Raw genomic sequence first — 16,979 nt, 5'->3', positions numbered from 1 at the left:
AATGTAAATTCCAACCCGATGTTGATAGATTTTTAATTGAAACATTAGGCCCGTTGTGTCACGAGTGTTAGCGTGGGTAGCCATTTTTATTAGATAATTTAATTAAAGTAGGCAACTTAATCAACTAAATTCATAATACAATAATTGATGCTTTTTAAGGCAATCAGTACATAATTATTTTCATTGCATGTGAGTATGCCTCCAATTCGGAAAATAAAAAGGACACAGAGGTCGAAGGCCAAGTCGTCGGCAAGTTCAAAGGCGGCGGTATCAACCCCCCCCCCCCCCCCTACAGAGATGCCGAGTCAGGGTCGCGCACTACGTACTATGGCTGAGTCGGGTCAGGAAGGAGAGCTTCAGATGTCAGCTACGAGCCCGGTTAATTTAGCCATGGCAGCTGTACCTCAGAGTGTGGAGTTGTCCTCGATAGGCCTACAGAATTCTCAAGTGGCGATGGATTTACCGGCACCTGCACCTTCCATTAACAATATAGGTATGCATGTAGTGCAAGCCATTCGGCAGAAAATTATTGAGGGTCAGTACATTGATTTAGTCTCTGTTGCCACCAAAAGCTGGGGGGGGGGGGGGGGGGGGGGGGGAGGAGAAAAAACTCGTCATGAATAACCTCGGGGAAATAGTAACTAGGGACTCGACAACTAAACGTATAGAGTCTACAGAAAAATGGACGGATGTCATGTTGAGTTTTGCAGCAATCTACTTGCAGGCACACCCTGCTAAAACCATTGACCTCCTTAAATACATTCAAACAGTAAGAATGGGGGCTGGTAGGGGTTATAAGTGGTGGTATGAGTATGATATTCAGTACCGCCTTCGCAAGGCCAATAACCCCGGTAGCTCTTGGGGGGGTGGGGGGGGGGGGGAGATCAACGCGGAACTCTGGCTTATGTATATGACCCCATCTTCTGTGGAAACTCATACTCTGAGTCTGAAACAAGTCCCGGCAGCCTCAGGGAAATGTTATGATTTCAACTTCAAAGGATCTTGTAGCAAATTTCCTTGTTTTTATGATCATATGTGCTTGCGATGTAATGGGCAGCATGCCATGATGCACTGTCCAGGGGTTCATCAACCGCAAGCAAATGGACACAAATCCCTCAACAATTTTCGCTTCCCGGGGAAATATCAGTTTTCGGCGTCAAATTCAGCACCCACTTTCAGAGGGCAACAAAATCAATCATTCACTTATAGAGGGCCGAATATTTCTTCGCGCCCAAGAAATCGATTTCAAAACCAACAAAATTTGGGATTTAGGCAAAACGCCAATTAGAGTTTCAGTTTTAAAGAAATACTTAGATCAATATACAAATAGAGCAGTGGCAAACAAATTATATCTAGGATTTACCCAGGGATTTCAGTTACATTATTTGGGGCCTAGGTTACATATACAATCGGACAACTTGACATCAGCATATGAACACCACCGGGAGGTTAAAGAAAAAACTTTGTAAGGAAATCGAGTTGGGCAGGATTGGTGGTCCATACAAAGAGTTGCCCATTTCCAATCTTCGTATTTCGCCAATAGGGGTGGTACCAAAGGGGGATAATTCAGGATGGCGGCTCATAACTCATTTATCCTTCCCTGACCACTGCAGCGTTAATGCATTCATAGACCCCAATGAGACTTCAGTCCAATATACTTCATTTGATGAAGTCGTCCAAATGATAGCTCGCTTTGGTAAGGGAGCATTTATTGCTAAATGTGACATAAAATCCGCATTTAGACTTTTACCCATATATCCTGGGGATTTTGATCTTTTGGGTTACAAATTTGACAATAACTATTACATTGATAAATGTCTGCCCATGGGATGTTATATATCTTGTAAAGTTTTTGAGGAATTTGCCACCTTTTTGAATTGGTTGGCAATTGATCAATGTGGCTTTGATTCGTTTGATCACTATCTCGATGATTTTATTTTTGCTGCTCAAAAGGCTCATGAGTGTAAACGTATTATGTCAACATTTCAAAATATGTGCCGTGAACTTGGGGTTCCCCTAGCAGATGACAAATCAGTAGGTCCAACAACCTGCCTAACTTTTCTAGGCTTAGAGATTGACACAGTTCAAATGTTAGTTAAAATCCTAGACCACAAATTGCTTGAACTTAAGGTCATCATTGAGGATTTCATGTCCAGGAAAAAGACTACTCTGAAACACCTACAGTCATTGTTAGGGAAGTTAACTTTTTCACTCGAGCTATCCTCCCTGGTCGTGCATTTGTGAGGCGGCTATATGATGCTACAATAGGGGTAACAAAGCTTCACCACCATATTAGTATTACAAAAGCCATGCATGGAGATCTTTGCACATGGTCAAATTTTTTTAAACAACTTTAATGGTCAAGTTTATTTCTTAGACCAGGAATGGACATCAGATGATTTGTTAGAGTTGTTTACAGACAGTTCAGGGGCTTTAAACTTAGGATGTGGGGCCTATTTTCAAGGTGAATGGTGCTACCTTGGTTGGTCCCCCTTTTGGGAAGACCTATTAGGTGATATGACATTTTTAGAGCTAATACCGGTCGTATTGGCAGTCTATTTATAGGCCGATAAGCTTACCAACAAGAAACTCATCCTTCATGTAGACAAGCAAGCCCTTGTAGCAATATTAAATAAGCAGTCCTCAAAATCCAAATTGGTTATGTCCCTGGTTCGACCCCTTGTTTTGAAATGCATGAAGTATAACATTTTATTCCGTGCAGAATATATTCCCACAAAACTTAACATCATTGCCGATTCTATTTCTCGCAAGCAGTGGGAAAGATTTCGTTATGCAGCGCCGGAAGCAGATCCAGTTCCATTGACAATCCCCTCCTCCTTCACAAACCTCATCTCCAGTTTGAATTCAACAAATTATTAGAAGCTTCATTATCACAAAACGCACACAGAGCTCACAATGCAGGTCTCCAGGCGTATTACAAGTTTTGTTCAGAAAACCGGATCAGTCCAAATTGGCCACCCAACTTAGCTTCAATAGTTCAATTCATGTTAAATTTATCTATCAGGGGTTTAGCTTTTTCCACAGCCCGCTCATACATGGCTGTCTTGTCATATTATTGCAAATTGCAAGGGATTTATGATCCTACTTCTGAATTTTTGGTTGTTAAACTTTTGCAAGGTATGAAACGTTTGAGGCATACTCCAGATAGCAGGCTTCCAATAACAAAACATATCTTAGCTAGAATATTTCAGGTGCTTCCATGTATTTGTAGTAATGTCTACGAGTCTGCTTTGTTTTCCGCTGCATTCTCGTTAGCTTTTCACAGGCTGCTCAGGGTAGGCGAATTAGTTAGCGATCGCAGTTCAACAGCAAGAGTTGTACAAAGAGGTGATATTAAACTAGACAGAGCAAATGGCTCAATAAGTTTAACCATTACATATTCTAAGACTGACCAGGTGGGCAAGGGTTCAGTACTTAACATTCCTAGGGTAGGAGATTCGACATGCCCATTTTATCATATGGATGTTTTTCTGAATGTTCGCCCTAATGACTCGGGGCCCCCTTTTCTGCCATTTCGATTCGTACCCATTGACCAGATACCAATTTACTGCTATTTTGTCAAAAGCAATTAAAGTACTTCAATTGCCAGGCAAGTATAAAACTCATTCTTTTAGGATTGGGGCGAGTACGGAACTAGCAATCAAGGGGTTTTCATCCGATGTCATTCAGAAATCTGGTAGATGGCGATCTAGCTGTTATAAATCATACATCCGTATACCAAAGTTGTAATTTTCAAGTTCATTTATTTTGTAGAGAGTCAAATCGTTTGGTTGGTGGGCTCCTCAATATTAAAGTGGGCACAAACAGAAGCTCTACTTAGACCTGGTGGTTGCGGTTTGAATCTCGGTAGGGTAAATATATCTTTATGGTGGCAGGGTTACAGCGGTCTAGCTCTTATGCAGGTCGTCAATAAATTAAAATACTTAAGTAGATTTGGTCCGCAGCCAAGCGCCATTCTACTACATTGCGGTGGGAATGATTTAGGCCGTACATCCATAAGAAAATTGAGGTTACAGACTAAAAAAGTTACAAAATTTATAAGAACAAATTTTCACAATGCTAGGATTATATGGTCTTACGTTCTACCGCGCATTGAATGGAAATATTCCCACAATAGGGCCAAAATGGAGGAAACACGCCGGCGCCTTAATTCGTTTGCAAGCGCTTTAATCAAGTTGGAAGGGGGGGGGGGGGGGCTGTCATTTCATATCCAGATATCAAACCACAACCCACATTTTTACACAGTGATGGGGTTCATCTATCCAAACTAGGGAATTTCATTCTATTAAACACACTACAAGGGGGCCTAGAAGCTATACTATGCCACAATGTTGTATACTTTCCGCAGTAGTCCTTATGGGTACGGCTTTATTATAGAAAAGTGCCGCTCTTCCCCCACCCCCAGTGTGGCGGAGTTTCTTACCATGATTGCCAGTACTGCCATTCAAGGTAGGAAACTTGTGGCGCTTACGAGCGGCACTGTCAGAACTTATGATGAAATGTGAAAATCTACAAGTCCTTGACCTCTGCACCTCCCAGGGTCAAGGTCATGAGATGTTTGACCTCTGCACCTCCCAGGGTCAAGCACTCTTTGATATGATTTGAACTGTGAATGTTGATATTTTTGAACTTTGAATGTTGACTTTGCAAGAGAATATGTTGATGTTGAATTTGCTTTTGATGATGCTTTTGTTGTTTGTTGGGGCCAGCCCTTGATCATGCTGGCGGCCCGTTTCCTTTGTGTTGTAAATACAGCCGTGCCCATAAACGCCATAATAAAATTATAAGCATTCATATATTTATTTTTTGTTCATTGATACACTGTTCTGAGATAAAAACAATTTAGAAGTAAAAAAGCAGAACAATGAAGAAAGTAGTGAATACTATCCTCATAATCACCACACAGATTACGCTATCCTCATAACCACACAGATTACGCTATCCTCATAACCACACATATTACGCTATCCTCATATCACCACACAGATTACGCTATCCTCATAATCACCACACAGATTACGCTATCCTCATAATCATAACCACACAGATTACGCAATCACCACACAGATTACGCTATCCTCATAACCACACAGATTACGCTATCCTCATATCACCACACAGATTACGCTATCCTCATAATCATAACCACACAGACTTGATGATGGGGGACAGTATCCTGATAAATAACACCACACAGATTACGCTATCCTCATAATCACACAGATTACGCTATCCTCATAACCACACAGATTACGCTATCCTCATAACCACACAGATTACGCTATCCTCATAATCATAACCACACAGATTACGCTATCCTCATATCACCACACAGATTACGTTATCCTCATATCACCACACAGATTACGCTATCCTCATAATCATAACCACACAGATTACGCTATCCTCATAATCATAACCACACAGATTACGCTATCCTCATAATCATAACCACACAGATTACGCTATCCTCATAATCACCACACAGATTACGTTATCCTCACAATCACCACACAGATTACGTTATCCTCACAATCACCACACAGATTACGCTATCCTCATATCACCACACAGATTACGCTATCCTCATATCACCACACAGATTACGCTATCCTCATAATCATAACCACACAGATTACGCTATCCTCATAATCATAACCACACAGATTACGTTATCCTCACAATCACCACACAGATTACGTTATCCTCATAATCACCACACAGATTACGCTATCCTCATAATCACCACACAGATTACGCTATCCTCATAATCACCACACAGATTACGCTATCCTCATATCACCACACAGATTACGCTATCCTCATAATCATAATCACACAGATTACGCTATCCTCATAATCACCACACAGATTACGCTATCCTCATATCACCACACAGATTACGCTATCCTCATAATCATAACCACACAGATTACGCTATCCTCATAATCATAACCACACAGATTACGTTATCCTCACAATCACCACACAGATTACGTTATCCTCATAATCACCACACAGATTACGCTATCCTCATAATCACCACACAGATTAAGCTATCCTCATAATCACACAGATTACGCTATCCTCATAATCACACAGATTACGCTATCCTCATAATCACCACACAGATTACGCTATCCTCATAATCATAACCACACAGATTACGCTATCCTCATAACCACACAGATTACGCTATCCTCACAATCACCACACAGATCACGTTATCCTCATAATCATAACCACACAGACTTGATGATGGGGGACACTATCCTGATAAATAACACCACACAGATTACATGATGGGTTGCTTGAAATGATCAGCATGTAGGTCACTAGCTTAGCTTTATTTCTAAGTTTACAAAGTAAAATATTTTAGTCTGTACTTCCCTTTACTGAATAGTGAAGAGTTCCTATAGTCTGTGTTTTATTCAATATAATATCCAAATATTAAGTAGATGTGGAAGAACTGTGGTGGGTATCTTTCTTTTCGAGTTCACTGGAATGTATGGAATCGATATATACACTCTTGTGAGACTTTGAGTACATGTACTCTTGTGTTTCAAATATATAACATTCAAATAAAAAGCGCGCACAATCCAGGTAACCGTCATTGGTGATGTCTCCATATAAAAATATTCTCAAGCGAGACGTTAAACAATATTCAATCAATCATTCCAGGTTACAAAAATTCTGTTATAGGTATATCACAGTAACTGGATAATCTCTTTTTCTTGATGTTTGGAAGAGAACCCAATTTGCAAGTTGACATTGCTTTCGGATTAAAACAGAATAAGAAAAAACTACCACGCACCAATTATGTAGAAAGGTTTTATAGACGTATAAACTAGCATCAAATAGGTTACGCAATCACGAAGTGAAAACAAAAAGGATAAATTTAAGGTCAGTTTACAGATTGGAGATATCGTTTCAGTGGAAATCACAACTAGACTTATCGGTGGGAGGATGTTTATGTAGTTATAAGACAACCTAAGTTTACGTAGTAACAGATCTGCTTCAAATAGGACCATATTAAAGGTATAAAACTACAACCTCAGACTGAAGAAACCAGTTAGAAGGAACAGCCAAATCCAAAATAAAAAAATCGAAGAGAACCCCTCACACAAATTCCAGAAGTTCATGACTCATCAAATGTAGATATTGTGTTGGTTAAGGATCATCGACCAATCTTGAAGAGGAATAAAATCATATAGAGTTAATTCCCTTACTATGTCTATTCGTGTGTCGCTTGTCTTGTGTTATATAATTGTAATGTTTAACATGTAATGGTACGTGTTATAGTATCGTCTAATTCATATCTTATAATCTTCTGATTGTTTGCAACTAATGTTTTCTTTTTTCCCTATGTATTACAACGTTTGTATATCTCCATGTCTTAATCAATTAATTGACTAGTGTTCCACCAGAAAGAATAAATTTCAAATATTTACAAATAATAATCGCAGCAATGAGGAATGAATCACGTGACTCAATGTCACAACCATAAACCAGTTTTTGACATTAACAGTGTCATTTCTTAGTCAACGCCTCGGTGTATGATGGGAATACAGCTGTACATGTTAAAATATCTTTTCTAAACAAGTTTTGGAGTCTGAGAAAACTCCATGAAAGTCAGATCGGCAAAATACGTTTTTTAATGTACAATATCAAACCTTTTCAACTGTGTAGATATCAGTAATTCAGAATCGCAACTATTAAAAAGAATCAAGTGAAAAAGTTGAAAAGAGTATAAAACTATACATATTACTAAGCATGTATGTACAGTAATTTAAACGTACCACCTGGCAATGTCCTTCAAAACTGATTTCTTTCTTACTCGATAGTCACAGATAAAGAAAATCGAGTAAATAAAACTTTCAAAAATCTTCAAATTCGATTATTGACGTTATTATTTTCATCTCCTTTTTCATCGTTTGCTTTCGGTTTCCATTTTAAAGAATACATTTTTGCAGTTGACAATGTCAGCAATGCATTGTTATGTGTGTGTGTGCGTGCGTGCGTGCGTGTGTCTTAAACACATTATAGCATATACACTAGAAGGAGGGTTAATGTAAATGAATTGATATATTTCATCCAATTTCAGTATATTTCACACAATATTTCATCAACCTCAGACTAAAACAAATATCAAATACTTTTTTTAAAAACTCGTAGGAATGTTTTTTAAAAATAAATTTTAATACATGTATCCATATAGCTTCATAAGATCTCGAATATCATGTAGAAGAAACTGAAATGTTAAATGATATGAAATATATGACAATTCTGTAGAATTTTAAGCAAGAGGTGATAAAATATTTGTCGGTTTTTTAATGCTCCCAAAAGATGGTTTACCAAAACATGATTTATATAAAACAGCTGTGCGCCTAGGAATACACATAGTTACAGTCTCGGGGACAAAGACTTGCTATTGCTCTCGAAGCCATTTAGCAGTATTTGGTATACTTTGTATATTGTCGTTTACTAATTTTAAAAGAAATTCACAACATGACAAATATTCGCAAAGGAAATGTTAAAGGGACTGGTTCACGATTTTTGATAAAAATATTTTTCATTTTTGATGTTAAACATTAAAAATGTAACTCATTTAATGTTGACAGCCAAAATTTTGACCTTCAGAATGCAAGAATGAAAGCAAAATATTAGCCTTAAATCTGTGTTATGTAAACAAAGACTCGAGTCTTTATATGTAAACAAACAAGTGAAATATTGATTTTGTAATATAATGCATCTTAATTTTGCATAGTCATAAATTTAACTTTCAGATGACACATTTTACCTCCAAAAATGCTTGGAATGTGAAAGATATAATAAACTTAGATCGATATCCATTTCTTTTGAAAATTACGTGAACAATAGCATACCACAATCTTTGTTTACAAAACAAATCATAAACTCTCTATAATGACCTTCTGTGATAATATATAACCTTAATTTTCATGTGAAATCTTTCAAACACATTAGACAGTAGATTTTGATCATTAAAAGTGAAAAAGAAAATTTTGGGGAAAATCGTGAATCAGTAGTAAAGAGAATATCATGCGTGTAAAAACGGTATCAATCTCGGGTATGAAAAAACGCACATAACGCGCTGGATAAAGGATCCTATATTTATATATCAATATCGCTGTGTAATGTACATGTATAGCGGGGTTTTTCAGCGGGTCTAAAATTTGGCGATTAGCTGACTTAAAAGTATGCGAGTAATTTTAGTGGAATAAATTTTGGCGCAAAAGGAAGAGTTATATCTCTTGCAAATACTATAGTCGCAATTAGGTGCATATTTGGCGAGTAAAATTTTGGAGGAAAGCTTTCTAACCGCTAAAATAAGCCAAATTCATCACACCGCGGAAAAAACCCGCTATATGGTATATACATCCATATATAAAAACATTATTTATTTCAGCTAACATACCTCATTGGAAATCTCTCTCTCTTACACATGTACAAACACTTGCAACCCCCCTACCCCTTCACACACACACAAAAAAACCCAACCTGTGTTTATTTAAATTTTCTTAAGGTAAAATAATTCAAGATAGGGCTTTCAGCAACATGCAGAAGTTGCTATTTACATTACACCAAGGAATATATTGGAAACATCATTAAACTCTTAAGAACAGCAGGATCATATTGATTTGCAAACGTCTTTGAAGCAGTGTATATTCAAGTTGTTCAAATTATAGCTTCAGGGGATAGGATGGGTCACAATTGAGGAAGTTTTATATTTGAATACAGAAGGAAAATATTTTTTTCCCTTTAGAGCAACTGTGTCATGATTAGCCATTAAAATGCAAGCATCATCAGGTAGTACAAATTCCTCTTCATTCAAATCATGACCCTGGAGGATAGGATGAGGCCTTCATAGGGGATAACTATATGTGAAAATTAATCTGCATCATTGATACTTGTGCTCACACAAAATTATCATTTCATACGGTCAGTGAAATGCAAGAAATTATTTGCGGTCATTCTTTGACACTTACGTCAATGTTTCGTGTTACATTTACGCAAATATTATTAAAAAACAAACAATCGACATTGTACTCTATGCCTTTGTCTTGTCTCGCGGGCGGATATATGACAAGTCGTCGTGATTTAACGTTATTGTAGATCATTCTTGTCGTTTAGGTCAATAATCCACTTCGCTGGGGAAAATGATTTTGGTTTCCATTTAATAAATGGGTTATCTCATGATCTGCATTTCGTTAAAATGACACGTAAATAATTCATTATTGTAGACATTTATTTTTTAATTTTCAGTATTGCATTATTGTCTAAGCGGTTTTTTTTTCAGTATTACTTCGAATATCATGCTTTTAAAGAAATACAATATATACTTTGCAAGGAAACTGAATAATTTCTAAGACAGTACATTATGAAAGTCTTTTGTGACGTGTCAGGTAATCCCGTTTACTTGCTGTCTCTCTTTGTTGCGGTTTCGTCGTCAAGAAAAACGCCTTCATCCAGAGATTCCAAAGACTCAACAGAAGGCACAATTTCCAGAACACCGGGAAGGTTGTTATTGGTGATAATCCTGTTTCCTTTATGCAGATATCCTGCGTGATGGCTAACGTTTGTTTCAGGACATGTACGGTCGTGTTGCGGTAACGGTAACTTAGACTTGATGTGATGGTCAGAAATAGTGAGTTGACTTGTTTCTGACCTTAAGGACTTTGTCCTGGCTGGATCTATCATCACTGTTACATGTGGGCGTCGATGGCTAATTGTACTGATTATCCTTGACTTATTCATATCTCTCACACATGCTACTGTAGTTTTCTTTCTTCTCACCAGTTTAAGAGCACACTTCCGGAACCTACCACTCATAATAGCATATATAAAAGGATTCCACGAAGAATGCAAACAGAGGAACCATGATGTGATTAGAAAAGAAATCGAGGAAAATGTAACGCTGCTTTCGTTTTGGCTGAGAAATTTGAATTCTTTAACGACGAATGGAGTCCAACAAATTATAAATGCCAATATATGTCCTAGAAGACACAGCATAGCCTTTTGCTTGCAGTTTCTCTTTCCTGATGATGAACTAGTATGGGCATTGCCAGTAAAACTGCTTAACTCAAAATCGATTATTGATTTATTGGAGGCACCTGGAAAACCCATGACCGGAAGTCGGCGCACAGGATCGACAACAGCAAAGGCCACAATTCCATTGGGAGGCACTGTCGTTCCACCGGAAGTTCTATTCACATGAGGTTTCAAATCAGTAATTTTTTTGGCGTGAGATCTCGCAACAGCAATGATTCTTAGATAGGAATACAACATTATAATGATAGGCACCACATATGTCATCACTAACTGGAATATTGCATACGACAAACGTGCGTCCCACGTCACATAACATAAATACATTTGTGGATCATATGTTACTGAACCCCAGCCCCCCGACACACTAGGGATAGAACTGGCTATTCCAATGACCCATGAGGTGACTATGGCGCTCGTTGTAGTCTTCACCGGTGCCCAGGAAGTGTATCGCAGACAGTGAATGATGGACAGATACCGGTCAAGAGCTATGGCTGTAATAGTTACTATGGAAACCATAGAAAACAGGCACGTCATAATGGCAGTGACGGAACAGGTTGTCTGAAATGACATATTTTAACATCTTATAGTCAAACATGCAACATTAAAACTCCAAACACATAAGTAAACGCAATATAATATCGACCAACTAAATATCTGATAATATTTACATGTAATAAACACACAATCACGAAAGACACTTCTTTTCCGCATATTTACATTTCATAAGAACTTTCAACCATTAGTGTTTAATAATAAAATTGTTTTACTTTCCTTATACAGTCTATAATATAATTACGTGATGAACATTTATCACGAAGGAGCGTGGTTCCAGAGTTTTAAATAAATACCCAATTAGATATATCTCATTCATATTGAAGTTGTCAATCATCTAACTGATTCCTTCAACGGTTCCACGGACTTCGCGATGTCATCTGGAGAGCTAATACAAGTTTTGCCTTAATCTTTAACAGATGAACCAGCGTCCAGACATCGACGATTTCGTCTTGAGATGAAATTGATGTTGAGTGTGATAAATTCTAGATTTGAACTTCCGGAAATTTGTTATCGACTGGAAAGATTTCTGTGTGTTGATTTTTTATCTCGATTGTAAATTCTTTAATAACGGTTTAAAATTTGTTATACAGTTGGTTTTTGTAAAGGATGTCATTGGTACTCATAAATATCACATGTGATAACTATAATATCAAAACTGTTTCTGATATATCTTTAGCTGCTAAACATAAAACGAAATAAATAAAATAAAAAAGATTGCTACGCGTAGCCATGTCTCCCACCGCCGCAAAAAACGTTGAAGCACAAAAGTCCCACAATTACTGTAAACTTTATCAACTATCGCTGTAAAATGATCAACTACATGTGGTAACTAAAAATACTACAAAATTTGAACAAAATCCGTTTAGTGGTTTCAGAGGAGTTGCATACACAAAGTAAAGTGGGACGGATACCAGTATTTCTATGACCCCATCCGCGGTGCAATGGGGGCAATAAATAACCGTATTCAAGGAAATGTCATCGATTTTACATGATCTAAAAATAAAAGGACATTAAAACATATACATTTTCTGTACATCTCATACCTCCTTTTACAAAGCTCATTGAGCAAAATTTGTAAATGCACAATCGATTGATATAACAAGAAATCAATTTATAAAACGAATGACTCCAAACAAAACAAACTTCATTATAATAGTGATAAAAAAAAAATCGAATTGTGAGAAATGTGGATTTTTAAAAATATAAAGACCCCGCCCCCAACATACTAATAGAATTACAATTATCGACATCCATGAAAAATACTCCTACACGAGATTCGTAAGTTTTTCCCATCATTATTATGTGAGATACATGTAAGATGAATAATACTATTACTTTAAATACTACATGTACATGTAGGATCAGTAATCCTACGAAAAGAATATTAGGATCAAATATCCCGTACTAAATACGGGTAGCTTCTCATTACTTTTCTCAGCTGAGAGTTCTACTGAGCTCACATTTCAGCATCTCCATTGTCAACGTCCCATATTTATGTAGCAATATCCCACTATCACCTGCATATGGATTTTTATGTCTTTTAGATTTTATAGAGGTTCAAAAGTCTCGTATATACTCAGCGTTTTGATTGGGCGGTCATAGTACACCCTGAGCGAATTTGTCCAATCTACAAGACGCTTTCAGCTCAATTTCGGTATGCAATTGTTGTGATATCAAAGTTAAGTTTTAATGCTACCTTTAAAAACAGAAGACTTCCGTTACTAAACGATTGCTTTGATTGGACGATATTTTAAAATATTTATTCACGAGAACGAGCGGGTAGGAATGAATGGACCCACGGGTGATGCAGAGAGGAACGAAGCCTAATCATGCAACCATGGGTTTCCGACGATGCCTTTCCCCAATGAGAATTGTATTTCAAAATGAACAGGGCAATTGTTTACTTGGTAAATCATTAATTCGAATATAATCTTTGTTTTAATTTATCATTCGACCATCACACAGAGATGTTTTACAACACTGATTTGCTTGCAAGTAGATTCTATACGTCTTGTTTGACAAAACGAGAAAACATTCTGTATTAAACCGAATTATCTTATTGAACACGTTGATTTTCTATTTCACAAAAGGTTGTGATGAGAGAGAAAAATAGTCCTGGCAGCTGGTTGTCAAGGAATTGTGTCTCCATACCAAACCAGGTTATGCAAAAAATAACCTCCTTCTCTCAATTTGAATTTGACTGAGCAAGGACTAGAATTTAATAAGAATTAAATCATAACATAATACAGGTATATAAGTCTCTGGTGGGGAGAATGTTTAAGTTGGACTTCTCAATCTCAAGACTTAAATATGATTGAAAATGTGTTGCTGTATATCAAAAGGCTACTTCAGTCGCGCACTGGTGCAATAAAATTGAGATCCGATTTGAAATTCGGCACATTTGGACCGGTATCACATTTGCTTACAAAACAATAGAAGCTGTAACTAAAGGCAAATGGCATGAAAAATAAAAGAACAAATATTTAACATATTTGTGATTGAATATATATACAGTGTAGCTTAATGGAATCAAAGTGAATCTGAAGCTATAAACCCGTCAAATCAGCAGAAAATGCCGATTCATGAATCATTGTCATCTTGTCGGTAAATCCTGCTCGTAATTAATATAAAAAATATCACAAAGCCGATTGAGTATGTTCGACTAGTTAATGCAATTGTTCAGGAGTAAAGTGCGTGTTTTGTATATATTTTTATGCAGTAGATAGATAAATATGTTTGCCCAACTTTCAATTTTGTATTCCCTATAACAGCCATGAGATTGATCACTGATTGCTATTTTTTATTTCATGATGTACTTATGTTCGAGGAAATGCGGAAAATTCGACACCGCATCGGACTGTGCATAATTCTCTGTATCAGATACGTTTAAGAAATATAAATTGAACATTGACATGAATTATTCGTTGACAAAATTTAACAACAAAACTTTACCTCGAGAGCAATACCGTAAATCGTTATTTTTCGCAAAGTGTCGTAGAATTACTCTCCTATTCGGAATCGCTTCTGCGTTTGGAAACAGCAGCCATATACAGCTATCGAAGTGAAAAACTTCAGGGGCAAGTTGTGTATAAAAAAGATGGATTCAGTATAATTTTCTTCATTTTACTGCATATTTTTTAAAAGGATGTAGATGTTGAGAGGTACATGCTTGTTATTGTTATTTGGTCATTTATTCTGCAATAGGATATATGCTGTGATCACTTAACGTCTTGTCTTTCCACTCTTGACTCGACGTTGACCTACTGCATTTTTTCGGGAAAAAACACCTACATGGCTTTATATAATATTGTAAAAACATTAGAACATTTGTCACAGCGCACCTCTAACTGGAATACATATCGTAGTTATAGAAATAATTATGTGGGTTTCATGAGATCCACTTCCATCGTGTCTTAGAGTCAAATGTAGCTTTAACTGTACTGCACATTGTACTATTTCATTCTTCTCCATATCACTAGTATAAAACGTAGCCAAAATCTAGACTTTGTCGTGTCCGGGGGTAAATGCCGCACTATTATTTTCTTTTAAATTGATAGTTTAATGATTACTCTGATAATTATAAACTTTTATTTTTTAAATTAATTTACAAAATAAAAGTTTAAGTAATTTGATGATTACTAAGTTTTCTAAATGCTTTGTTATTCAACTGCATGATGCTAAAAACGATACCTGGGTAAACCGCCACCCTCCATGTAGGAAGCTGTCTGTAACCATGACGATTCTGATGGTTCCATTCAGTAAATCGCACACACCCAAATTTAAGAGTAACAAGGAACTTCCGGAGCGTAAATTTGGAGTCCACAAAACTGTCAGGATGACCATCAAATTTCCGACAATACATAGAAAACACATAACACATAGTGACAAAATAAATATCACGTCCCAAACGTTTTGAACACCCTGGTCATCCATCGTCAAATGTCTGACGACAGTTCAGTTACAGTGAATGAACTTTTAACTGAATGTTGGCACGACATTTAGCGTCATTAGTGAATGTGTTATATTGAATTCTTCTTTAGATTGTTAATCCTTGATCATTAGTTCGTGTACTATCACGACAAGGTAAGATATGTTATATATAATTTTCTAAGCGCGCAACAATCGACCGATACCACGTGATGACTCAGCTCATCTAAATGGAATCTTGAAATTGCGATTGTTTTTGGAGAGCAAATTGATAGCAAAAAATTCAATTTATCACTTTTGTTTATCAACTTGGTTGTTTACTTTCCCCGCCATGTAGTGTATTGCAATATTATGAAATACAAAAGAAAATCACTCCCAAACAACCACTGACATCCTCAGCATGTGATGGACAAAATTAATCTGCCTACACAGTTCACAGGTGGTATAAATGTCTCTGATTATAAGGACACATTTCTTCCGAGGATTTTGTAATATACCTCTTTGCAATCTTCCTAGGATTACAGAAATCCTAATAAATCTGGTTTATTAAAAATTGTATGGTTACATTCTATAAAACAGTATTCAATATCTGTGTTCGGTAGCATCAGGTGGTCAAATGTCTCCATCAGATACGGTTGGTGAGAATGACCCAAATTTCTCCCTCTTCCACAATGTAAGTAGAAGAAAATGGCGAAAATGTAAGGACTCATAGAAATAATCTAACTGCCTTTGTCAAATTATATTGAGTAGAACGGACCAAGAACCTTAAATTTTTATTTATTTTGAACGATTCCATTCAAATTTCATAAAAAGAGGAGGAAAGATACTCTAAAGGCATTGTACATAAAATACTTTGCTAGATCATATTGATATGGCATAAAGATGATAAAATACGTTTCATACTCCAAAACAGATCGATATTAATTCGATCGTTAAAAATTCGCTTCTTCGAGCGCGTGCTCCTCAATCAAGGTTAATATCCGCTCTTAACAAATGAATAGTAAATGAACACTGGGCGTGCTGTGTGTTATCCATTAATCATAGTGTCCTGCTTATCAATCGAAATAAGAATTTCAATCACTTTTCTTCTGTGGGAATTTCAACTAAAGACTTTCACTATTTCCTAATAAATAAGATATGATATAAATTACTTGTTACACCTCTTTTAGAGATCATTTAAATAATGCTGCAGATATGAAAGTTACTCTTACTGACGTAATACAGCAGCTTGCCAGCGGTACATACGTCATTTTAACGATGTCAAGACAACTGCCATGCTATGAATATTGACTGAATAGTAGTAAAAGCTAAAATTGCGCTTTCCTACCTCTCGGTGAATTCAAAATTAAGAACTTGACACAGATTTATTTGAAACTCTTATTGCTTAGCAAAACATTGCAAATAGT

The 16,979-nt window shown here is 36.7% G+C and overlaps 1 protein-coding gene and 1 pseudogene across 1 annotated transcript; one reads left to right on the top strand and one right to left on the bottom strand.

Moving 5' to 3' along the window:
• The first annotated feature begins 286 nt into the window (after positions 1-286).
• LOC125680703 (uncharacterized) lies at positions 287-4,846 on the top strand (annotated as a pseudogene).
• Positions 4,847-10,274: 5,428 nt separating this feature from the next.
• On the bottom strand, positions 10,275-15,687 carry LOC125682026 (beta-3 adrenergic receptor-like). The gene is made up of 2 exons (XM_048922402.2): positions 15,337-15,687; positions 10,275-11,649 (listed from the first exon to the last, which is right to left on the bottom strand). Exons 1-2 carry the CDS (start codon positions 15,577-15,579, stop codon positions 10,456-10,458), a joined length of 1,437 nt encoding a protein of 478 aa, XP_048778359.1. The 5' UTR covers positions 15,580-15,687; the 3' UTR covers positions 10,275-10,455.
• Between the last annotated feature and the right edge of the window lie 1,292 nt (positions 15,688-16,979).

The sequence above is a fragment of the Ostrea edulis genome, chromosome 2, assembly GCF_947568905.1.
Source record: "Ostrea edulis chromosome 2, xbOstEdul1.1, whole genome shotgun sequence".
NCBI lineage: Eukaryota > Metazoa > Mollusca > Bivalvia > Ostreida > Ostreidae > Ostrea > Ostrea edulis.
This window is presented reverse-complemented; position numbering and strand designations above follow the sequence as displayed.